The 24,640-nt window shown below is 54.2% G+C and overlaps 2 protein-coding genes across 4 annotated transcripts; one reads left to right on the forward strand and one right to left on the reverse strand.

Moving 5' to 3' along the window:
- Positions 1 to 26: 26 nt before the first annotated feature.
- On the forward strand, positions 27 to 19,002 carry BRME1 (break repair meiotic recombinase recruitment factor 1; the record flags this gene model as incomplete). The annotated part of the gene is given in 10 exon segments (XM_079702310.1): positions 27 to 299; positions 301 to 378; positions 1,216 to 1,267; positions 4,935 to 5,112; positions 7,721 to 7,802; positions 8,047 to 8,151; positions 11,013 to 12,299; positions 16,191 to 16,279; positions 18,339 to 18,431; positions 18,849 to 19,002. Coding segments are annotated over 10 exon segments (2,391 nt in total).
- Positions 19,003 to 21,482: 2,480 nt separating this feature from the next.
- Positions 21,483 to 24,239, reverse strand: NANOS3 (nanos C2HC-type zinc finger 3; the record flags this gene model as incomplete). Of its 3 annotated transcripts, none has more annotated exons than XM_079703163.1 (2): positions 21,483 to 21,786; positions 23,786 to 24,239. In XM_079703163.1, 2 exons carry the CDS (start codon positions 24,237 to 24,239, stop codon positions 21,719 to 21,721), a joined length of 522 nt encoding a protein of 173 aa, XP_079559289.1. In that variant the 3' UTR covers positions 21,483 to 21,718. The 3 variants fall into 3 exon arrangements, with proteins under 3 accessions (XP_079559289.1, XP_079559290.1, XP_079559288.1); XM_079703164.1 differs by having other exon boundaries at positions 23,780 to 24,239; XM_079703162.1 differs by having other exon boundaries at positions 23,774 to 24,239.
- Between the last annotated feature and the right edge of the window lie 401 nt (positions 24,240 to 24,640).

A 24,640-nucleotide genomic window follows, 5' to 3' on the forward strand; every position in this document is an offset into this window, starting at 1 on the left:
CCCTGGCCTGGCCTCCCCCGGGGCCTATGGTCGCGCACGAGCCCTTCCTGAATCCCACGTCCCTCGTTGGCGCCCCGCGACCGCCGACCTCGCGCCCTCGGCCCCCCGGGTGGCCGCCCCACTTCCGCCTCGGCCCTTGGGCTCCGCGGAACCCGGGCGCAGCCACCGGACTTGCAGGGCCCGCCGCATTGAAACTACAATTCCCGGCAGGCAGTGCGCGAGCGCGCAGGCGCGCTGCGGAGCGATGGGCGGTGCCGCGGGCTGCGCGGGAAAGAGGCGGAGCGTGCGCAAGTGCGAGGGGGCGGTGTTGGCGTTGCGCGTGCGCGCGACGAGGCCTCGAAGTGTGCGGGAGAGAGGCGGAGCGTTTTCTTGTGTGAGGGTTGGTGGTGGCCGCCAGGTTAGTCACCTGCGAGCTCCGGCCTCACCTGGCGGTCCTGGTCTGGTCATTCCTCGCTTTTCAGTGGACGGCGTAGGGTTAGGGTGGGCCTGGTCACCGGAAGCCGGGTCCACAGTGGTCAGGCCTCAGACCCCCAGCTGCCTGGCCTCCGTGAGGGCCAACTTTGCCTTTTCTTACCTCAGAAAAATCCTACGCAGATTATTTAACCGAATTATCCCCCAACAGATCCAGGTAGATCTTCCCAGTTCCCGTTAAGGACAGAGGGACCTCGACAACTTCTCTGGCCCAGGTCGGGTTTGGCCTGTCTGGCCCCCTAGGCCGGAAGGAATTGACCTCTGGCGGCGACTCCTGCCTCCCCAAGACCCCAGGCATCCCCCGAAGGGCGCCCCACCCCTTGAAGGGTTCCCCGGTGGCCCCTCCAAAGTCCTCCGATGACCCTGAAGGGCCCCACGTGTCACCTCGAAAACCCTGCGTTGTCCCTAGAAGGGTCCTAGGTAGCCCAGCTTGGAGGGAGGGGGCTTCACACAGGCTGCCCCATCTTAGAGACTAGAGGGGGGCGGCCCAGGTGTTCTCAGACCCTGGACAGAAGATAGGCAGTTCCCTCTCTGCTCTCAGCAATATGGAGGAGTTTAAATTCTTAACTCGGCCATAGTCCAGGGTAGCCATGACTCCCACCCTGTGTCCTTTTGGGGCCCAAGTGACCCCTGGGGCAGCCAGATGGGCCCAGGTGGGGGTGGGGTGGCCTCAGCCAAGGCCACTGGGTCTGTACCCAGAGACAGGAACTGCTTGTAATGATGAGATTTGCTCCTTGTTTTCAGATTTCTCTAGGGAGGGATAAAATGAGTAAGAGGAAGAAGCTTCGGACCTCAGGTATTTGGACATTCAAGTTGACACCTCTTTATTGCTGCTTCTGCTTACAGGAGGAAGGTGGGCTTATTGCAGAAATGCTAACATGATCACACCAAGCTCCTTAAAATAACAACAATGACTTAATACAAGTGTAAATCATGGAGAAGTGCTTACAGTAAAAAGTGAAAGCTTTGTGGAGCTTCCCCCAGCCTCTAGTGGGATCCCACAGCCTTGGGGAGGCCCCCAGGCTTCAGGGCAGGGGTACAGCCTCTATGCAGGCCCACTCTCAGAGACGACCCATGAACAGAGCTTGATGTGCTGGTGTGTGGCGAACTGCTTCACTCTCGAACCAAAAACCTGGGTTCATCTCACTGTGATGGCAGATGACTTACTGTGTGTCTCACTTTCCTCCTATTTGTAGGGGATAAGAGCACCTACGCTTTACTTTCGAACAGTGATTCTCAACCTGTTGGGGGGAGCAGTTTGACCTCCAGAGGACATTTGCCAGTGTCTAGGCACATTTTTAGTTTTCACAACTGGTGTGTGGGCAGTGGCAGGAGTGGGGGGGGCGGTGTTGGTACTGGCATTTAGTGGATCTAGGCCAGGGATGCTGCTCAAAATCATAGAATGAGGTGGACAGTCCCCACAACACAGAATGACCTGGCCCCAAATGTCAATAGTATCCAAATGTCAATAGTGCCAAAGTAGAGAACTGTGCCCTAGAGCTCACATGTGGATTAGTGTTTGTAGAGCACGGAGAATAGATCCATGGTAGGACACAAATACATGCTGCTGTTATCATTACCCTTTCAGATTAAGAAGAAATTTTTCATTCTGAAACAATTTTAAGCTTACAGAAAAGTTGTAAAAACAGTTCATTTCTGTTTGAATAAAAAAAAAAAAAAAGAAATCAGGGACAGTGGCTAGCTTTGAAGGAGTTGTGCCTGGAAAAGAAACATGAGAGGAACTTCTTTGTTCCTGGAAATGTTTTGTTTCTTGATCTAGATGTAAAATACGCTGTTCATTTTATGAATTTGCAGTGAGTTGTACACCTATGCGAACTTCTCTGTTCTATATTATTTGTTATTAAAAAGCTAAAGAAAAAAAGAAAAAAAGTTCAGAGTTCTGTCTACCCTCCCCCCAGCTTCCCCTAATGTTAACATCCCCCTCAACCATAGGATGGTGATCAACCGTATAGTGTAGCATAAAAAACAGGAAATGAACCTCAGTACACTACTTCTTCCAAACTTTTTCTTTGTATACACAAATACAGTGTTTTTATTGGAAAATAGAATCATCACACATACTGATCTGCAACCTCTGTTTTTCAACTTCATGGTATTTCGAGACTGTCTTTACTTCTCAGTATACGTGTAGAATTTCCTCATTCGAAAAGGCAAACACCCAGTGTTACATAGTATAGCTTCATTTTCCTGTCATTGGCTAAGGTAGTTTAAATGAAAAGTTTAGAAATGACCCCTTCACTTGGTGGTTAATGAACCTCGAGAGGAGCACTCATTTTTTCCCAGGCTGTGGGACAGGAAAGATGCAGATTGAAGATGTTTTGTGCAGAGATGAGTAACAAGCTTTTTGGAGGCACAGGAATTTTTCTGACCTTCGAGGGGGAAGCTGGGGCCAGCCAGGCCCACCCACAGCAGGTCATATGGGGCCTCTCTTCGCAGTGGACTCCCCTGCTCAGTGGACCCTGGGCTGGCCCAGGACAGCTCTTTCTGTGTGTCCTGGATGGCGTGGAGAGAAAGGAAGAAGATTCTGGCAGGTGGTGAAAGGAGCCCTTTCCCTTGTGATGTCTTTGGCCTCTGGTGTTGAACACAAGGTTCTGCCTTAGTTTTTCTTAAATTAATCCTGTGGGAACAGATCACAGGAAGGAAATGGGAACCTCTTCACTTCTGATATTTTTGCTTTTTATTTGGTACAAATAAATGTCCATTGGATGAGCAAAGCAAGCTAGTGTTTGGACATCTTAAAGAAACTAAATGAAGCTGCTGTATTTTTGCATTTTATGGCAGACCACAAGGTGGAATGTGTTTGTGTTAGAAACATTCATCGCAGCTTTGCTCTGGGTGCAGCGCTGGCATGGGTACCTGAGGTGGGGGGCGGGAGGCAGGGTGAAGATGAGATCAAGATGAGACTCAGTTCCTGCCCTTGGCAGCTTCAAGGTCTAGTCGGGGGAAAAATAAAAATGTTTCTCACCGAGAGAGCTAATCAAATAACAGTGGGGTGAAGTTCTAAATGGGCATACACGAACCATAACTGACAGACTTGGGAGAAACTACAGGAAAGCCACTGTGGTCTAGTGAAGCCCCAAAAGCTGAATGGATGCTGAGGAGGACCCTAGCATTCAGTGTTGGAGAGAGGGGGCTCATTCAATGGTTTTACTTCAAGGTATGTAAGGAGCTGAGTTTGGGAAGGGTCTACGTGATTGACCTCCAAGAAAATCAGACCTGGGTCTGGTTTGTCTGTTTGTTCGCGCTGCCTAGTCAGAGATGCAGTACATAGTAGGTGCTCAGTAAGTGCTCGAGTATACTTAGGTGTGGAGGTTCTGGAACTGGACTGCGTAGATTCTGTTGCATATTCCTCAGCCTCCCTGTACCTCAGCTGTCTCGTCCATAAGATGGGCCTAACATCAGGGCCCTGCCTGAAGTTTTGTCATAGTGCACCTGAGTTCTCAGGACAGTGTCTGGCATGGAACTCACTAGAGTCAACCGTTATTATTTGTTCATTGAATAAATGGTTCAATTGGGGCCAGATTTGGGGGAGGTTTTACAAGCCAGCCACTATTGGCAGTTTCTGTATAAGGGCATTTCCTTCATTCAACAAATAAATGTTAATCTGCACCTTTAGGCTCTAAATTGCTTTCAGTGATGGGAAAGGTATCGTAGGGATACAACAGGGACCAAGAGGCAGCAGAGAAGTCACCTCCTTAGCACTCGATGACTCTGGGTCCCAGTTTTCCCAGGATGGATATTCTGCAAGCATCATGGAAAACCAGAGTGGTACATAATTTAGTGTTGTCTGCATTTCCTGGGAGGTGATCTGGGTTTTCTTGTGCGTTTATTCAGTCATCTGCCAAGTATTTATTGAGCACCAACAGTTTATTAGATGCTCTTCTAGCTACTTGAGACCCAGCAGAGAGTGAGATAGATGAGGCCCCTCCTTGCGTGGAACAGGTTGTAGTGGAGGAGACAGAAAATGACCCAGTGCATCGGATACTTGCAGAAAAGTTGTGAAGTGAGTAAAACAGAGCATGGGGCCAAGAGGAGTTGCTCTATAGAAAAGGCAAGGATGCCTCTGCAGGGACATTTGAGCTGAGACCCGAAGGAGCCAGCACACACCTCTCAGCACTTCCGCAGAGCGACAGTCGGCTGGGCCAGGTTGTCTCGTGTGGTTCCGAGCCAGGCCCGGTCACCTCAGGATTGAACGTCAGTTATGACCAGTCCATAGATTAAAAGCCTTTGGATCCCATAGCCATGTAAGCTCCTGGGTTCCACCTGGATGAAATTCCATCTCATCTCTCACTCTCCAGGCAAGCGTCAGAGCAGGGATTTCCTGCCCTTTGCACAAGCCTGCTCATGTTGCATCAGTGGCCCAGATGTGTTTGGTGGTCGTCCATGGCAGTGCATGCTCCCGCCATCCCCCTCCCCTTCATCTTCTTTTGTCTCTAAACCAGGAGGGAAAGGAAACCATCCTCCAAAACTTCCAAAGAACCCAAGGTTAGGAGACTCTGACGGGGACCCCCAGAGTTCCAAGTTGGGCCATTGGCATCACCCTGAAGAGACAGAAAGCAGCTCAGGACCCGCTCCCTCTGCAGAGCAGAGCAGGGAGGAACCAGGACAGGCAGCTTCCAGGTAGGTGGCTCAGAACATTCCAGCAAGCCTCTCCACTGACAGTGGGCACAGCACAGTGGCCTAGTGGACAGGATGCAAAGGGGAGGGGGCCAGTCAACACGACCCATCCAGTGCCATGCATCCGCCACAGGGGCTCGGGGCCCTTGGATTGAGCTTCTCGAAGTTTTGCTCTGGGGACTCTCCTCTTCAGCGAGAAAGGTCGATATTTTAACCACGGGCAAGGAAGACCTTGAATTTTTCAAGGTCACTTAGTTACAGAATGCACCTTGTCCTGCCTGTTGGTCAAATCCATATTTATCCCACATTCCTTCTTAATCAAGAGGAGACTGAAGGAGTTGTGGGTCTGTGAAATAATAACCCATAAGAGAGAATAACGATCTTTATGTTCCAGGCAGCATTCTAATAATAAATACTTTACACGCATCAGCTCATTTAATCCTCACGGCACTGTGACATGGGTTTATATCCCCATTTGGCATATGAGGACTCTGAGACTTTGAGAGGTCAAATGACTTTCCCAAGGCCACTGAGCTGGTACAAGGCAGGCTGGGGTTCTGGCTGCGTCTGGTTCCTGTGCTCCTTACCACAGTGGTTTCCCAGTTCCCTTATTTTTTCAGGAAATATGTAATTAAGCACGGTGGGGGAAAGGAAGAAAGATCTGAAGAACCATTCAGTCTCCACGGGGTTAAACCACGTGTAGCTATAGCAGAGTAGAAAGGGTTAGCAGGAGTTAGGAGAAGGAAGGTTCCTGCTACCTGATGTCTTCAGAGAAAGCATCACGGATTGGACTAGCAACGTTTTCTGAGTGAAAAATTGAGGCATGCAGCCTGGCTGACAGAACCATTTTCTGGGGTGTGTGTCTGTCTGATCTCAGGTCTTTGCAATCTTAGGGCTGAAGGCTGTGTGTGATAGGAAGAGAGGGGCCATGTGTCACACCTAAGCTGTTCCCCCAGACAGACACAGTGATGTCACACTGTGCCCCTCCCCCTCGAGAGGCCATATCGGGGCTCATGGGGTCACGGCTGCTGCCCACCCTGCTGTCCGAGACCATGAGAATAATCAGAACCCACAGAAGTGGGTTCCTACTCTTCTGTTTTTTAAATGTTTTATTAAGAAATACCACACGTGCAGAAATATAACAGAAGAAAGCAACATAAAGCAATCCGTTTAACACATTTATGTTGAGAAATGAAACTTTGCCAGTACCCCAGAAGCTCCCCAAACAACCCATCCCAATGAAAAATTTTGAAACAGGCGGTTGCTATCTATCTAGAGTTACTCTGTCTCCATAACCTCCCTTGGCACGATTCAAGCCCATTAGTGTAGCTTCATGCGTTTTCCTGCTCCACTTCCAAAGTTGAAACCATGAAGTTTCAGTTCCAGATTTTGATCTTTTTTTTACAACATACATATCCGCATTTATTTAGACATAACCATAAGTCTCACCAGTTTTTTTAAAAAGAGTTTATTTCTTTAGAGCAGTTTTAGGTTTACAGTAAAATTGAGAGGAAGGTACAGTGGTTTCCGCTACACCTCCTGTCCCCACACATGCACAGCCTCCCCCATTATCACCATGACTCACCAGAACGGTACATTTTTTAACCAAGGATGAACCTACATTGACACAGTCCACGGTTTCTTCAGAGTTCATTCTGTGTGTTGTACATTCTGTGGGTTGGCACAACAGTATAATAACATACATCCATCATTACAGTATCATACAGAGTCTTCTTATGGCCGTAAAAATCCTAGCCTATTCATCTCTCCCCCCAACCCCAGGTAACCACTGATCTTTTCACTGTCTCCATAGTTTGCTCTTTCCAGAATATCATATAGTTGGAGTCACACAGTACGTAGCCTTTTCAGATTGGCTTCTTTCACTTGGTAATATGCATTTAAGGTATCTCCACGTGTCTTCATGGCTTGAGAGCTCGATCTTTTTTGATAAAGCAGATGGCATGATTTTATTTTTTAAAATTTTTATTGGAGTGTAGTTGATTTACGATGTTGTGTTTCAGGTGTACAGCAAAGTGAATCAGTTATACATATACATATGTTCACTCTTTTTTAGATTCTTTTCTCACATAGGCCATTACAGAGTATTGATTAGAGGAGAGCTCGTTTCTTTTTAGTGCTGAATACCGTCCCATTGTCTGGATTACCACAGTTTATTTATCCACTCACCCACTGAAGGCCATCTCGGTTGCTTCCGCATTTTGGCAGATATGAATACACCCGTTTTTTTAGACACTGTGTTTTTTGTATCTACAACTTGTTTACTGTTTGCAGAGTTGGGGGCTGGAGTGTCAGTCAGTCCAAGTGAGAATTCCTGTTCTTACTTCAGGAGCCAGTTCCTGGGATTATAAGAGTTTAAGTGCTGCCAGAGCAGGCAGCTTGGATTCTAGATGTGGGACTCCACACCCTTCTTGGCAGTCACATGTCCCCTTCTCCATCCCACCCTCTCTAAGCAGGTGCTCCAGGGCCTCCCTTTTAGGAGACCCTGGGCGCTACTTTGCATTTGGATTTCATTCGCCGCTGTTTGTCTTACTATGCAAGTTAACAGCATAGGAGGACTTGCGAACCTCCTCTTTTGTCTTTCTCCTCCCAGTTCTCCTTATGAGGAAGCAGGAGCTCCCTCCAGGCTTCTCGGGCAGCCAGAAAAAGAGCCAGTTCACCTTCCTCCTTCCCAGGTGAGCCTGTTTTGCAGCCTGACATATGTACAAAAGGTGCTGCCTCCCTTCAGCTGGAGATCTTGTCTCTATTCCTCATCAATAACTGCTGGTGGGAGGGTGTGCTGGGGATGGAAGGCAAGGGCCTTGAGAGTTTGAGATTGCAAGAGAGAAACTTGTTCTGGTGTCTGCTTGCTTGATTTCCGAGACGTCATTCCTCCCTCATCTTTACTGCTGTTTTGTTCTTGTTGTATCTGGTTCACAGAACTCAGTCAGGAGGTTTGTCCCCCAGTTTACAAAACCCAGGAAGACAGTGACAGGACGAGCAGAGGGGAGGGAAGAGGACCCCAGGAGTGGGGCCTTCAGCTTGGTAAGGTCCTACCACTGACCTTCCTCTTGGCCCAACCTTGGCAGCCAAGTTCAGCCTTGATTTCCTTTGGCAGTGGCTAGCCCTGCATCTCTCCACACACACACCCCGTTTTTAGCACTACAGATGTCTGTGGATGGCAGGTGCCATGCCAGCAACTCGCAGGCCTGTGAGAGGCACTCAGGACAGCTGTGCCTGCCCTGAAGCTCTCGAGGCCAGAGCTCTCTTCCCCAAGTTGCATGAAAGTAGTGAAACTCAGAAAGGCAGCCCACATTCCATCCCTGAACCCCTAAGCTTCTCAGAAGCTTTTGTGTGAGTCGGGGTGAGTGGGTCTTACAGCACACTCTCTTGTCCTTGCACCATGAGCTCCAGGGGTCACGATGTCTCTGGAACACACACACCTAAAAAAGTGAGTGGGGGCTTCCCTGGTGGCGCAGTGGTTCAGAGTCCGCCCGCCGATGCAGGGGACACGGGTTCGTGCCCCGGTCTGGGAAGATCCCACATGCTGCGGAGCGGCTGGGCCCGTGAGCCATGGTCACTGAGCCTGTGCATCCGGAGCCTGTGCTCCGCAACGGGAGAGGCCACAACAGTGAGAGGCCCGCCCACCGCAAAAAAAAAAAAAAAGTGAGTAGTGGGCATTCCCAGCAGCTTTGTTTGTAATCGCCCCCAACCAGGAACACCCCAGATGTCCTTCAGCTGGTGAATGGTTGAACAAATCATGGTCCATCCACACCATGGAACACAACCCAGCAATAAAAAAGGAACAAACAGGGCTTCCCTGGTGGTGCAGTGGTTGAGAGTTCGCCTGCCAATGCAGGGGACACGGGTTCGTGCCCCGGTCCGGGAAGATCCCACATGCCGCGGAGCGGCTGGGCCCGTGAGCCATGGCCGCTGAGCCTGCTCGTCCAGAGCCTGTGCTCCGCAGCAGGAGCGGCCGCAACAGTGGGAGGCCCGCGTACCGCAAAAAAAAAAAAAAACAAAAAAAGGAACAAACAGGTGTGATACACATAACCACCTAGATGGATCTCCAGGGCATTATGTGGACTCAGAGGAGGTTGCAGAAACAGTATGCTCAGCCATAAAAAGGAACGAAATTGGGTCATTTGTAGAGATGTGGATGAATCTAGAGACTGTCATACAGAGTGAAGTAAGTCAGAAAGAGAAAAACAAATACCGTATATTAACGCATATATGTGGAACCTAGAAAAATGGTACAGATGAGCCGGTTTGCAGGGCAGAAACTGAGACACAGACGTAGAGATCAAACGTATGGACACCAAGCGGGGAAAGCGGCGGGGGGTGGTGGTGTGATGAATTGGGAGACTGGGATTGACATGTGTACCCTAATATGTATAAAATGGATAACTAATAACCTGCTGTATAAAAAAATAAAATTCAAAAATACAAAAGAAAAAAAACAGTATGGCTACAAATGTCCATCGATGGATGAATGGATAAACAAAATGTGGTATATCCATATGATGGAACGGATATTTGTGCATCCATGTTCACTGCAGCATTATTCACAGTAGCCAAAATGTGAGAGCACCCAAAGTATCCACCCAAAGATGAATGAACAAATAAAATATTGTATATTCACACAATGGAATGTTATTCAGCTTTAAAAAGAAATTTCTTTTTTTGGCTGCACCATGCAGCATGTGGGATCTTAGTTCCCCAACCAGGGATCAAACCCGTGCCCCCTGCATTGGGAGCATGGAGTCTTAATAACTGGACCACCAAGGAAGTCCCAAGGAAGGGATTCTGACACATGCTACAACATGGATGAACCTGAAGGACATTACGCTAAGTGTAATAAGCTAGATACAAAGCAACAAATACTGTATGGTCCCACTTATACAAGGTCCCTAGAGTAGGCAAATTCTACTGATTCCACAGGAGGTAGAATGGGGGTTGCCAGGAGCTGGGAAAGTGGGGAGTTAGTGTTTCATGGGGACAGAGTTTCAGTTTGGGAAGATGAAAGAGTTCTGGAGATGGATGGTGGTGATGGTTGCCCGACCTTGTGAATGTACTTAATGCCACTGAACTATATACACTTTAAAATGATTAAAATGGTGGGAACTTCCCTGGTGGTCCAGTGGGACACGGGTTCAATCCCTCGTCAGGGAACTGAGATCGCACATGCCGCGGGGCAACTAAGCCCGCACGCTGCAATTACAGAGCCTGTGCCACACTGAAAGGTCCCGCGTGCTGCAACTAAGACCCAATGCAGCCAAATAAATAAACATTTTTTTTGAAAAAGATCACTTCCTTCAAAAAAGATAAGTAAAATGATTAAAATGGCGAATTTTAGGTTATGTGTATTTTACCAAAATCAAAAACAAAACAGCACAGAGAGGCCCCCGTGTGTCCTCCCCGAGCATCCCCTGGTGGTAGCATGTTATGTAACTGTAGTCCATTGGCAACACCAGGCAACTGACATTGACACTGGTGCGATCCACAGGACCTCCTTGATTTTTATATCCTTGATCTTCCCGAGAGCCTCCACGTGCCTGGTGCTGGTGGGGAGAAGGAGCTGGTAGAAAGGGGGGTTCCTGGGGCTTCCCTGGTGGTCCAGTGGTTAAGATTTTGCACTTCCACTGCAGGGGGTGGGGGTTCAATCCCTGGTTGGGGAAGTTCCACGTGACGTGAGGTGTGGCCAAAAAAAAGAGGGGTTCCTGTGCTTCCGGTTCCCCCTCTAGCCCCTGGCACAAAGCTCTGCCCGGCATTGGGACTGATCGCTATTTGGGTGCACCGTCATCCGTGCAGCATCTGAGACTTTGTGCAGGGTCAGTAATGACTAGAAAAATCCTCAGAGCGGTTGATTATTGAAGGCCCAAGGCTGACTCTTTTTCTCTCCATAGGAAACACTGCCAGAACCCAGTGCCCAGCAGCCCAGAAGCCAGCCTCAAGAGGAGTCCCCAGGGCTTGCCCTCCAGGAGACCAGGGACCCAGGAGACCAGACCCAGGCAGACAGCGCCTGCCCCGAGCCCAGCAGCCAAAACCCTGTTGCGCCTGTGCCTGGCAATGGGGGTCCTCAGCCCTTGGCCTCCAGCATTGCCTCTCTGGAGTGGGGGACAGTGCCCTCGGCCTCAGAGAGGGCCAGCCAGGACCACCTGTCAAAGCATGGGATCAACGTGCCAGATGGTGGAAGCACGGAGGAGGGTTGGGTTCCAGGTGATCATGACCAGAAAGGGCACCTGCCAGGCAGTGATGCTGAAGAGGAGCCAGACCAAGGAGCCCCTCAGGAGGGAGGTGCCCGAGGGGAAGCAGGAGCTGAGCTGCCTGAGGAGCGCCAGGAGGAAGAAGATGGCATCCTGGGCCCAGAGCCCAGATCTGCAGCCCAGGGCCCTCCTGACCCTCTGCAGACACCCAGCTGGACTGGCGGGGGAGCAGAGTGGAGCTATAGCAGCCCAAGATGCTCCCGCCTTGGGGCTGTTGTCATCGCAGGTGTGAGCACAGACCCCACGGAGCCAGAACAGAGGGCTCTTGGGGTGGCTGGGCCAGACGGGACGGTCAACGCCAGGGTGACTGCCTCTCCCAGCGGGAAGGCTCCTGATGGAGGCCACAGCAGAGCCCTGCTCGGGTACATGCCTCGCAATGGGGAGACCACAGGAGGCAGAGAGGAGTCAAGGCGGGAAGACAAGCCCCCTGATGACGTCCCGGGGGGCCTTGCAGCCTCCCTGGCTCTGGCTCACGAGATCCAAGAGTGCACAATAGGTGTTGGGGATTCCAGCCCTTTAGCCTTGGAAATGGGTCCAGGTGTGGGTCAGACACAGGTACCAGGCCCGGATCAAGAAGGGCTGGGAGGTATGTGCTTGCTGCCTTTGCTATCACAACCTGTGGCTAAAAAGGCAGCTGAGTTAGGGAGCCGTAGCCACAAACAAGACCTCAAGGGGCACAGTTTGTCCCTCAGAGCCTGTGCTCCACCAGTGTACAGAGAAGCAGTGGACAGCCCTCCCCAGGATGCTGGGGCACGTCAGGGCAGCCCAGATACCCACACGAGCCCGGCAGGCCAGCCTGAGCACCCTGCTGACTCTTCAGAGCAGGCTGTCTGGGAGGGGTCCCCAACCATGGAACTCTACTTCCTGCCGGACAGCCAGACACAGGATGCCCTGGAAGCCCTTGGTTTTGAAGCCCCACGTGAACAGGTAAGAGCTTCCTTGAGTTACAGCCAGATGTCCTAGTACAGGTGCCAAATGGCCACAAGCCCTCCCAAACCACCCAGTAGTGGGGGAAAGGTGGGCACGTGGCCATCTGTTTGTACAGCAGATGAGTCCAGGGGTCTGAGTCACAGCTTTAGCGGCTGTGGAGTCTGTGATATTCTGGAAAGGATAGACCTGCCTTTCTATGAGAGGCCCATCTGTGTGAGAGCTGAAGAGCCCCGGGATGTGACACACATGTATTTTGTCAGCCCAGGGAGAGCCCCCAGTGCACCTGCCTCCTCCACCCTTCAGTGCCCTGCTCTGGCCGGAGGTTCCCAAGGGATGTATGGAGGGTGACAGACCAAACGGGGTGACCTAAAGAAGCCAGTGACCTCAAACCTGGGCCTGCGGGCGGGGACTTCATTCCCCCACTGGAAAGAACCTTTGCCCATCTTTACGGTCATTTGGGGGCCCAGATACAATTCTTTTTCAGACACGTACATGGAATTTCATTTGTCTGCTGGAAATTTAGGGGCTTTGCTTCCTTCAGGGATCTGCCTGCTGATCCTGTGCTGGCCGTTGGCGGTCACCTGTCAGGGCAGGTGGCAGTCCCTGCTTTGGCCCCGCCCCCCCCAGGAAGCGCCACATCTCTGGCTGCTGGCGCACTTGAGCCTGAGCTAAGTGCTTTGCAGCCTCGCCCTGATAGGTAGGTGGTTCTCTTTCCACACACTGGGTGTGGCTGAGAGGCTGAAGAATGTTGGGCACCTGCCCCAGGTGAGGCAGCCAGGAGGGGAGGAGCCTGGGTCTGTGCCCAGGTTGGCCTGATTCTGCAGCTTTGCCTCAACTGTTCCATCCTGGAACGAACACAGAGTCCATGTCGCTTCACAAACATGGCCTCCGTTTCTTTGGCTGTCCCTGTTTTAAAACTTCATTTTTTTGGTTGTTTGAAAATGTTTTTAAGATGTGAGTCCGCTCTATGCCAGGAGTGAACAGATCAGGCATGGTCCCTGCCCCCATGAGGTTTTCAGTAGCACCGTTCCCACCTGCCTCTCCCGGAGTGAGCATTTTGTACCCTGTCATCTCGGCACTTAAAGAGTCTTATCATATGACACAGCCCCCAAACAAGCAAAGGATGTCATCTGGTGCCCAGCCGAAGAAAGCCAGCTGTCCCCACTGCAGAGGGGGATGTGACTGGGTTGAGCTAATGTGGGTCTCAGGCGCTGCCTTCCCAAGGGATGGCCAGGGGTCATTTGTGACACAGGCCTACCCAGTGACTCAGACCCGGCCCTGCCTGCCCCGGCCCGAATTCCTTGTACATTGCTGTGATCACCAGATGAGCAAGATCTCAGAAATCGAGTCACACTGCGGTTTGGTCATAGTGTTTAAACATGATTGCCCAGGAGAGGTAGGCACTCAGGTGCTGGGCAGAGCTGAAACTTTATAACTAAAGCTGCATCCCTTGAAAAATGCAAACCCCTCTCTTGGAAAGAAGAGCTAAGTCATCCCCAGTCTCTAGCTTCTTGGGCTGTGGCTGAGGGATAAGGCTGGGGAAGCAGTTGGGACCTTGGGTGGTGCCCAGAGGGCACAAAGGAGCAAGCCCTCCCAGACCTGCCACCAGTGAGTGCACTCTGAAATCACCGAGGAGCTGGCAGCCCCAGTGCGGGGGACCCAGCAGCAGCTGGGGTGGACAGCCCTGCTGGGAGCAGAGGCACTGCCCTGACAAGGCTGTGGGCGCCCAGGCACGTTTTGTTTTGACACTGGGCGTTGCTGAACAAGTCGGGGCATCCCAGGCACAGGTTCTCATGGGAAGGTGCGGGAAGGCCCTGTGGGCAGGGACACATGGGAACAGCGCACAGGTAGACCGAGAGAGCAGCCCTCGACCTCACTGTGCCACAGCTGTGAGCACCGCTTCAGTGGAGGGGCCCTGGGGTCTCACAGCAGTGACAGACTGGCTTCAAACCCAGCTGCCCTCACAGGAACACTTGGTGTTTTCTTCTCATCGCGGCTCCCTGGGGACGTGGTGCTCACCCCAGGGCTGGTGGAGCCCTCCTCTGCCCACAAGCAGTGTCATTTAAAACACTGACTCCGGGCTTCCCTGGTGGCGCAGTGGTTAAGAGTCCGCCTGCCGATGCAGGGGACAAGGGTTCGTGCCCCGGTCTGGGAAGATCCCACATGCTGCAGAGCGGCTAGGCCCGTGAGCCATGGCGCTGAGCCTGCGCATCTGGAGCCTGTGCTCCGCAAGGGGAGAGGCCACAACAGTGAGAGGCCCGCCTACCGCAAAAAAAAAAAAAAAAAACAAAAAAAACACTGACTCCCAGGCCCCTCTCACAGTCCACAGGGGTGGTCCCCACACGTTCAATACAAGCACCGCCTTTGTCATGACATTTACACAACCCCGGTGGGAGCCGTGGTACCTGTTGGGAAAGAGACTATCCCTCATGACCAAGAATGGTGCCGTGAGTTGGGTAAATCTGTGGCATCAAATTGTATTTTTTTTAAAATTTATTTTTGGCTGCTTTGGGTCTTCTTTGCAGTGCGCGGGCTTTCTCTAGTTGCAGCGAGCAGGGGCTACTCTTTGTTGTGGCACACAGGCTTCTCATTGCAGAGGCTTCTCCTGTTGCGGAGCACAGGCTCTAGGCATGCAGGCTTCAGTAGTTGTGGCACGCGGGCTCAGTAGTTGTGGCATGCTTGCTCTAGAGCACAGGCTCAGTAGTTGTGGCACACGGGCTTAGTTGCTCCGCGGCATGTGGGATCTTTCCAGACCAGGGCTCGAACCTGTGTCCCCTGCATTGGCAGGCGGATTCTTAACCACTGCGCCACCAGGGAAGCCCTCAAATTGTATTTTAAGTCACAGAGTTGCCTCCGTGAAAGTCGGCCAGGCGCACGGGAGAAACTGTATCGTCTAGAGCAGGCTTCCCAACCTCGACACTACTGGCGTTGGGGGCTGGATCACCATTCTGTGCACAGCAGAGGCTTGAGCAGTGTCCCTCGCCTCCACCCCCAGGTGCCAGGAGCACCCTCTCCCCGGGCATGACAACCAAAAGTGGTTTCGGACACTTAAGTGTCTTGGAGGCGGAGTCATTCCCACGTGAGAGCCGCCGGGCTGCAGCCAGTTCCTCACGTCTTCCTTTGGATTCGGGAACCCTTTGCAGGTCGAGCGCAAGCCCTTCACCCCATCCGCCACCCCAGGACTTTAGTCTCCTCAGAAAAGGCCCAACAGCCCTGGGCCGGCCGCTCCACTTCAGCCTCTTTGCCTCTTTTCAGAAGGACGTATGTCACCTCCATGACTGAGCCTGACATTTTCCATGAAAATTAAACCACTGTTGACATTTAGAAATTTAAGCTTCTCAGGGTTATCTGGCTCTCTCCCCTATTAATTATGAATTTTCCCTTCAAAATACATTTGTAAAATCTCTTCCTGACATGAAACTCGTGGCCTATCTAGCCGACCTTTCTCCCTCCACGCCAGACGCCCACCTCGCTGCAGTCGCCACCACTCAGAGTCTTCTCTGTACTCTTCTAGATACTGCAGGACAAGCTGGAGACAGTACCACTCCTCAGTTGTCAGGGACAGAGAACGTGTGGATGGAGCCGCCCACCAGTACAAATCAGCCTGTCGGAAGGCGCAGGCCCGGGACGGGACCCCAGGGTCAGGCCCAGTGTTGCCCTTCTGCTCTCTTTCCAAAGAGGGAGGGTGAAAGCAGCCCGGGCTGGTGGCCCGTATGTCTGGCCATCATGGCATCTGTCCCCCACACCACTTTTCCTCTGCAGGAGTCCAGCTTCCGTGTTCCTGGCGTGGCAGAGGAGAAGCCAGACCTCCCCTGCCTGACTTTTCCTTCACTATGCAGGGCTCACCCAGCTGGGCCGTTCACACGTGTGCGTGCTCTGTCTTTCCAGTTGTGTCCTGCAGGGAGCGGGCTGGACCCTTGCTGGCCTGGCACCAGCCCACGTGCCGATGGAGGCTCCCTTGCTGAGGCCCAGCCAAGGTAGGCAGGGTGGGAGGCCACCCCAGAACGCTTTCCTTGACAGGAGTCCTCCTTTTGTCCCTGGGAGGGGAGAGAGTGGCTGCTTTCCTGGCACTAGAGCCCCCATGCTCTCCCTTCCCCCAGCCCTGTGAGCTCCCATTTTGTGGATGAGAGTGTCGGAGGTCGCCCTGGCTCTGCCTCGAGGGGCCTCACTTTCCTTGGTCCAGTAAGGTTGCTAAGCCCCGACTTTCAAACCACCCATGTCCCCTGTTCCCCGCGAGTGGAGAACTCATCAGCAATCTGCACCCAAGCCAGCATCTCTCCCAAGGACCCCTGGGATGATGCCCCCAGCTCAGTGGTTGTTTTAATGCACATTGTGCATTTTTCTGGAGAGAAGGTCCAGAGCTTTCCCTGAATCTCCATGGAGGGGGAGTGGACCCAGACAGGGCTAAGAACCATTGGCCCACAGGGGCCATCCCCTCTCTGGCACCCTCAGGCCCTCCAAAGTCTCTGACCTGTCCCATCTTATTTCCTGCTTGATTTTATTCCCCAAGGCAGCCCACCTTCTTTCCCTCCTGCAGGCACCAGGTGTGCTCTTCCTCCAGCCTGTGGAGTGTGTGTGTGTGTGTGTGAGTGTGTGAGTGTGTGTTGGGGGGGGTCCTCTCCCCCCACCCCAGAGCCTCTCACAGTCCATCACCTTTCCTGTCTCCCAGCCTTGCTGGTGGCTAGCATTGAGCGACAGCCCTCTCCCGTTACCTTGAACCTGAACTGGCCTCTCTGCAGAGTGGCAGCTTATTGATTATTTATGGCCAAGCTTCTGTTTCTGTCTGGCAAGTGTGGAGGAGGGTTAGGAAGTTTGTCTCTTTCCTCTTTCTCCTCCCCCTCAGGGGAGAGGGAGGCCGTGCTCCCACCTTCTGCCCTTACACACATCTGTAAATAGTACCTGTTGTACCACTTGTTGCCCCACCCCCTGTGCCCCCCTCCACGCACACACGCACGCCCTGCACAGGGACCAGAGGCAGTTTAGTCAAAGTGACCCCACTATTGTTTGAGCAAAGAGGAGGGAGATTCCTGGGTGAATCTCCGGCGGCCTCCGTGGATGGCTGGAAGCCCCCAGGTGGGTCCCAGGGTCTGGTTCTGTGGCCCATGGCTGAGGGAGAAAAGGCAAGAGACTGAGGCCCGGACTGGCCAGTCGTCTCAGGGTGACTGAGGCAGGTGGAGCAGAACCAGCGTCCCCATAGTGACAACCCAGGAGATGCTGCGAAGCTGGGCAACCCTCTGCCCACCACAGGCTGCACCCATTAGATACGGTGGTACGGAGGCACGTCCACCCCTTCCATAGACACTGACGCCCGCCAGTGCCAGCTCTTCCAGGAACTGCTCTGGGCACTGGGGAGGCTGCGTGGGACAAAACATGAAGCTTCTACCTATTGGGGGTCGGAGCAGGGGTGAGCGAGACAGACAAATTAGGTGGTCAGATGGCAGAGTGTTGGGGAGAAAAAGACAGCAGGGCAGGGGTTAAAATTTTAACCTGTGGTAATGGAGAGGACTCCCTCCTCCCACCTTCTCCACCCCCCCACCACCACCCCCAAAAGGAGGAGACATTTAGGAAAGAACGTTCCAGAGCCCTAAGAAATGCTCAGGGAATGGCCAGGAATTCAGTGTGGCTGGAGCAGGAGGGAGGGGAAACGGGAGGGAGGGGCTGGGGGCTGGAGGTGCAGCAGATGGTGCAGGGCTTTGGGGAGGGGCTTTAGGCTGGCTTTCCATTGCCACGCCCTCCCCTGCCCCCCAGGCCACAGGGGGGACAGGCTGTAGGGGCAGGAGCTGGGGGTCAGGGAGGCTGTGGCAGCTGTTGGACAAGGGCCACGTCGGTGGGGGAAGTGGCTGGATTCTGGGTGCGATTTCAGCAGTAGAGCCAGCTGGGTCGGCCATCAGGGCTGTGCCCAGGGTGGCCTCATGACTGTCAAAGGCGTTCATCTCTGGAGAAGACAGCTCGAGGCCCAGCAGAGCCCCCCAGGGCAGAGTCTGGTGGAGCTGTCCAGTGAGGTCAGGCCTCTTGCCCTCCCTCCCTTCCCGCCAGGACCCGAATGGGGATCAAGACCTGTGAAGCCGCCAGGATGGAGGATGCAACAGACACCGTGCAAGGCCTTGTCATCGAGCTCTCCAACCTGAAGTAAGGGCTGGGCTCGGATCCACGGATCCACAAGTCCCCAGGTTGGGTGGAGGGGATGGGGCCGCGGGAGGATGGTGGAGGGCCCAGTACAGCAGCGATCCTGGGGTGTCAGGGTGGGCCCCCGGGATCCCCAGCAGGGGGCCTCTGGGAAGCTCCACCGTTCCTGGGCCCCAGCCGGTTGTGTCATAAACCCCTCCTTCACAGAGTTGTTAGGTTCTGAAGAGGGGCTAGAAGGGTCACAACCTGCCCTGCAGCAGGCTGATTCTGATTATGCACGTGTGCATGCCTGTGTGTGTGTGACCTGTGAGTACACATGAGTGTGCGAGCCTGTGTGAGCAGGCTGGTGTGTGCCCGAGTGTGAGGCATGGTCCCACTCTGCAGCGAGGTGGAGCACAGCTCAGACCCTTTCCCACACAGCAGGCTGATCATGAGCGCCCACCGGGACCTGGAGGCCTTCAAGCGCCTCAACTACTACCAGAAAGCAAAGCCAGCAGGGAAGGCCCCTGCAGCCTACACACCAAAGGGGGCTGGGAATCCCCCTCGAGGGGAGCAGTCCTGGAGGGACTTGTAGGTGTGTGTGCTCGTACACGCTCACCGGCCCCAAGAAGTGCCTGATGTTCCTGCCAAACAGCTGGAAACAATCCCTCAGCAGACTCCGGAAAGCCTGCTGGCCCCTGTGTGCCCCTTGTTATTTTGTTACCATCTGAGATGCTCCAGCAAGTCCTGGTGGGCCCCAGAAACCTCCCCTCAGCTGACCTGGAAGTCACCTTCCCATGGGAAACACAAAAGGCCCTGCCGTCCTCAGCAGCCTCCCTCTGGAGTCGTGTGGGGGAGGGAACCTGCTCCTCCCGGTGGCAGAGGCCTGGAAGCTGGAGGCAGAGAGACGGGCTGGGGCCCCAGGAAGCTGTGGGTGGGTGGGTGGGGGCACAGAGCCGCCCAGATGTTTATCTGGGTTTGCAAATTTCAGCTCCTTAGCCCGAGGTTATGGAAGGTTCAGAATTTGTTTCTTTCCTGGAGGAGAAAAGGGCTCGCTTTGTTGGTTGTACCCTTGTTTTTCTCCGGATTTCCATTTTCTTTTGGGAAGCCCATTAATAAATGATTCCCTAGCCAGACCTCAGACCTCGTGACCTGTTGTTTGGGGTTTGAGGCATTTTCAGTTCCTTGGTGTCTTGCCACAAACCTCCCTAATCATCTCTTTCTCCTTTGACTTCGACTTTTCATCTTCCCTGGGAAGACAAGTTCAGCTACTGTTGGATCCAGGGGTCCCCCAAGCAGTACTGAGTGTGTCAGACTCAGGAGCAGGTGGCTGTGTGCACGAATTCAAGCACACACAGTATCTTGACTGATTGTCCAACTGGAGTTTGCGAGTCTGTATTCAGTGCTGAGATGGCTTCGCCGGTCCTCCGTGGGACAAGCTGCTTGGAGGCCTTGGCCTGGAAGGAGGCAACCCTGGGGGAATGTTACCGATGCAGACACAGCTACTGCCTGGAGGGTGCTGAGGGCAGGCCTTGCACACACCATCCCACCAAACCATACCGCAGCCCCAGTGATGTCACATTGTCATAAGCAGTCCCGGGTGCTGCTGTCAAACCCATTTTGCAGAAGACGTGCTTCTATTAAATAGGTCACCACGAGATGGACCACACCCAATACTTTGTTTCTCTCTGCCTGTGGCTCCTGCACCCTAATTCCTACAGCCAAGGCAGGGCCCCCTCCCACCGCCTTTTTATACCCTGGGATACCCCATTTGCGAGGGAGCAAGGGGGGTCAGGGTCCCCCAACTCTTCTGCCTGCTGGATGTGCAGCTACTTCCTTGAACCCTCCAGGATGTTCCCAGTCGCCCAGTTCCTTGTGTCTCAAGCCCCAGCGGCTCTGGCTTATACAATTAGCATTTGCAGGCACCTGGGGGTGGCTGGGGGATCCTGTCCCTGACTCAATCTGAAACTCTTGGGGCTGCTAAAGAGGCCTCCTGTGTCTTTCTCCTCCTTCCCTCTCCTCTTCAAGCCTGGGCAGCAGGCTGTCTTCAAGGGCCGTCTCCCATCCCTGGCTCACCCCAGCCCTCCTCCTGGGTGGCCTCAGGTCCCAGTTCAAGTGGAAAAGCCAAGGGCAAATCCAGGGAAGTCCAAATCCTGCCCCCACTCAACCCTGGGAGACCTTGTCAGCTGGGGGTGGAGACCGGGCCCTCAGGCCAGCCCTCAGATTGGGGGAGGAATGTGGACAGGCACTTGTCACCTGCTGCCCCCAGGAGGCTGGGGGAACAAGATGTGGGGGTGCAGGAGGCAGATGGGATGGGGATCCCCCCAAGCACAGCTCCCCAGGAGGACCAGATCATACTTCCTGAGTGGGGATGGATGTCCATCCCCCCACCCACTCCTGCCTAAGCACAGCCAAATCACTTCAGTGGTGCCCCCTACCCATGGCCTCGCCTGGCCCAGCCCCCTCCGGACATACTCCTATTCCTTGCAGCTCCCCACCCCACCCCTGCCCCAGCCCAGAAGTCCTTCCCTTGCTCTGAAGGGCCTGCATGTGACTCCACGGCCCCCAGCTGTTGGGGCATCGATGGTGACCTAAACTTTCACTAAGAGCCTCCTAGGTGAGGACAGTGATGGGGAGGAACCTCTAACTGTCTCTCCATTGCCCCCTCAAGTCAGGCCCCCACCTCCAGGGTAGGGGATTCCATCTGACATGTCAATATGCAAGGGGTGGCTGGAAGGGTCTGCAAACACGAAGCGTCACAGAAACAGCCTCATGGCACCAACCCAGCAGCAAGTGCCCTGCTCAGAAGTGCCAGGCTGGGGCGACCCCTCAGAACCCCATAGCTGCCCTGTGGTGCCCACTCCCATTTCTCAGCACAAAGCAGCTCACCCCAAGGCCCCAGGGTAAACGGCAATCCAAACAGCAGTTGGGGCATGTGGAGGTCAGAGTAACGTGGGGGTAAGGGATGAGCCAGGAGAGGAGGGTCCCCAGTCCCATTGGCTACCTTGTCCCAAGACCGGGCCTGCTATGACGCTGATCCATTCATAAACATTTATTGAGAGCTGACTGGGTGCCCAGCGCTGGGGAAGGAGGGCTGGGGTGCCTGAGAACCACCTCCTTCCGTGAGGTGGTCGGAGCGCCCTTTGGGCTGTGCTCCCAGACGGGGCTCCTTTGCCAGGCCCTCAGGCTGGGGGCAGGGCCTAGGGGCGGATCCTCGGAGGGTGAGTCTTCCCTGAAATCCAGCCTCCAGTGAGCCTGGGTCCCCAACCCCAGGTGAAGGCAGCATCCCCGTCCTGCCCGCTCCAGCCTCCTTAGGCAGAAGTGGAGGGACAGCAGGAAGAGGGGGTAGTTGCAGAAGGCTTCCCGGCACCTTTGGAACCTGGATTTTAAAAGCAGAAGGGGAGGAGAAAAACATTTAATAACAGGGATGATTCAATGCTCCGGAAGTACCGACTCAACCTGCAAGACTGCCATGGCTCTGGCGCCACCTGCAGGCTATTTCTGGAATAGCACCCCTGTGACATTCCCGGCCCAGGGCAGCCCCAGGTGGGACCCAGAGCCAGACACAAAGCGCAGAAACTCCAACTCAGTCCTGCCGTGTTGCCTCCTCGCAGCCGCAGGGCTCCGGGAACCCCGGGTTTGTTACACCCAGGTTACCTGGGAGGACGGCCTCAGGCAGCTTTTCTGTGCCAATATCCTGGTGAGGGCTTCCCCAAACCCCCACGCCCGCGGAGGCAAGTTTTCCTGTTCTCTCGGACTTGAGGGGAAAAAATGAAGACTGAGACCATCATCTTTGCGTCCCTTCAGCTTCCCACCTCTCCCAGTTGGACCTCGTCAGACCTCATAGGGAATACTATCTTCTCCTGGAAGCAGTCTCTTCTAACAGATGTTCACTGCACAGCTGCCGGGATAGGGAGGGGTCCTCCCACCCGGTGACTTCCCCAGGGGCTCACAGTCTGATAGGAGAGGCAGTGTCCACACCGGGCACCCAAAGGGGTGGGGGTACCGCCCGGTCAGACCCGTCTCCTCTGTTGCTGACTTCCTCAAAGGCAATGAAAGTTACTAAAACGGATTTCTCCTTTAAAACCCTGCAGAAGCTGAGGTCTTTCTTGTCTGTAATAATAACTGTTGCCATTTAAGACAGAGCTACTCAAAGCCTGCCGGTCTGTGGCCTTGCAGTATGGCAGCGTCAGGGGGAGCTGGTTAGAAATGCAGATGCTCAAGCCTCACCCAGACCTGCAGAACTGGAATCCACATTTGATGAGCAAGATTGGTGGGGGGGAGCGCCCTATGTGGTGGGCCGTGCAGTGTGGGGAGAGCCCTTTAGACCTCAGGGAGGCTTCAGCCGTATTCTCTTCTAAACTTCAGCCCCAGCCAGTGGCTGATTGGCACACAGCAAACTCATGGTACTTCCCTCCAAACTGACGTTTCCCCAGGCGCTGGGACTCTCCCTTTCGCCGCCTTGAACACCTCTGCCTGGAGGACCAGCCTCTTCCAACGCGTTCACATCCGTTCCCACGGTCCAGCCCGTTAGCCACGGTCTAACACATTCACAGTCAAACACATGCAGACCTGCTCTTGTCCCTTCCTTGGCTCCCTAGTTCTCAAGTCCAAACCCTTTAAGGTGACCAGCAAGGACCTGCAGGTCCTTTTGCCATCCCTGAAATCTCTGACACCTTCCCCTCCGACATACATGCACACATACTCTATCCCAGACACACCGAACTTCACTAAGTTCCTAAAGGAGCCCCATTGCCTGGGCTCCACTTCAGCGCTCCACCAAACTGAATTAGGCTTCCAGAAGTCACTTTCTCCAGGAAGACCTCCTGGACCCCTTCACCTGGATCAGGTGCTTCCTCTAGACTCCCCCATGCCTGTGTTTTAACTCTCACTCTCCCATCTACCACGGCAGGCCAAGCCCAGCCCAGCGCTTGGCACCCGGCAAGCCTCAAAAACTATCTGGTGAATGAGTGAACAAGTGAGGCTCAGTTTCTGTAACTGAGCCACTTCCCTCTGGTCACACAGTTCCCACGTGCCAAGCCGGATTGGAGTCCCTGCTGTACCCATCCCCAGACCCCACCGGTAGCCCCCACAGCCTCCCTGCTAGATCACACCGCGCCTGGAAAAGGACGGTGTTTCCCTTACGGGCCCAGGGAGGGAGAGTGCCTTGCCCAAGGCCACACAGGGAACCCCATCCCCAGCTGACCAGCGTAGGGCAACAGTTCTAGAATACTGCTCTAAGCTGTCTACATGGATTATCACCCCCCAACCCTCTGAAGTGGGTGACCCCAGGGGTTAACCCACTTCACAAAGGCCCCTAGGGGCTCAGCCCAGGGCAGACCCCCTCCTCGAGTTCCCCCAGCCACCTGCACAGGCACCTCCTCCTCCTCCTCGGTGGTGTCCGGAGTCCTGCGTCCTCGCCTTGTCCGAGCGGGCCAGCTTCCTGCCGGCCGAGTTGCGGGTGTTGTAGCTATAGACGGAGGTGTAGCCCTGGCTGGTGAGCGGGCAGAAGCGGCGGGTGTGGGCATGCTCGCGAGTGGCACCACACTGGGGGCACACGTAGTCTCGAAGGATGGGGCACAGCACCCGGCCCGCTTCGTCCTTGAGCACGTGGGACTGGTAGATGGCCCGGGACTCGCCGTTGTGCTTGCAGAAAGAGCACAGGCGTTCAGGAGCTGGTGAGGATTCCAGGCTGGGTGTCTGACCCTCCACCGGCTCTGGCACTGGTTCTGGCTTGGGGTCCAGCCTGGTCTCAGGCTCCTCTTCCCCACGCAGAGCCCCCACCAGGCGTGCCAAGCCCAGGTAATCTGTCCATAGATTGTAGGTCCCCATGGCTGGACACCGTGTGCCAGGCGGAGGGGCAGAGAGAGAAGAAACCCAGCCGCCCCAAAGCTTGTCTTTCTACACCTTCCTTCTTAACCCTCCCTTCCCCTCTCTGGAGCCGAGCAGTCTGGGCTGTCAGTTCCCTCCTTATACCTCCAAGGGGCTGTGAAGAGGGAGGGGCATGCTGTAGGAGGTGCCTTATTGTCACAGGGGGGGCTTGCTGCCTCTCCCCCAAAAATGCACCTGCCCAGGGGATGCATGGTCTCTGGGTGGGCTGGAGGCGAGGGGGGGTGATAAGACACAGGCTGCAGGGGGCACCAGTAATATGGAGCCACACACCCCACCCAGAGGGCATTGGGAGGGCGACCCCTCCTTAGAGCCTGCCTGCCTCTCCTGCCCCACAGGGTGAT

The sequence above is a fragment of the Hyperoodon ampullatus genome (genome assembly GCF_949752795.1).
Source record: "Hyperoodon ampullatus genome assembly, chromosome: 4".
NCBI classification, from domain to species: Eukaryota; Metazoa; Chordata; class Mammalia; order Artiodactyla; family Ziphiidae; genus Hyperoodon; species Hyperoodon ampullatus.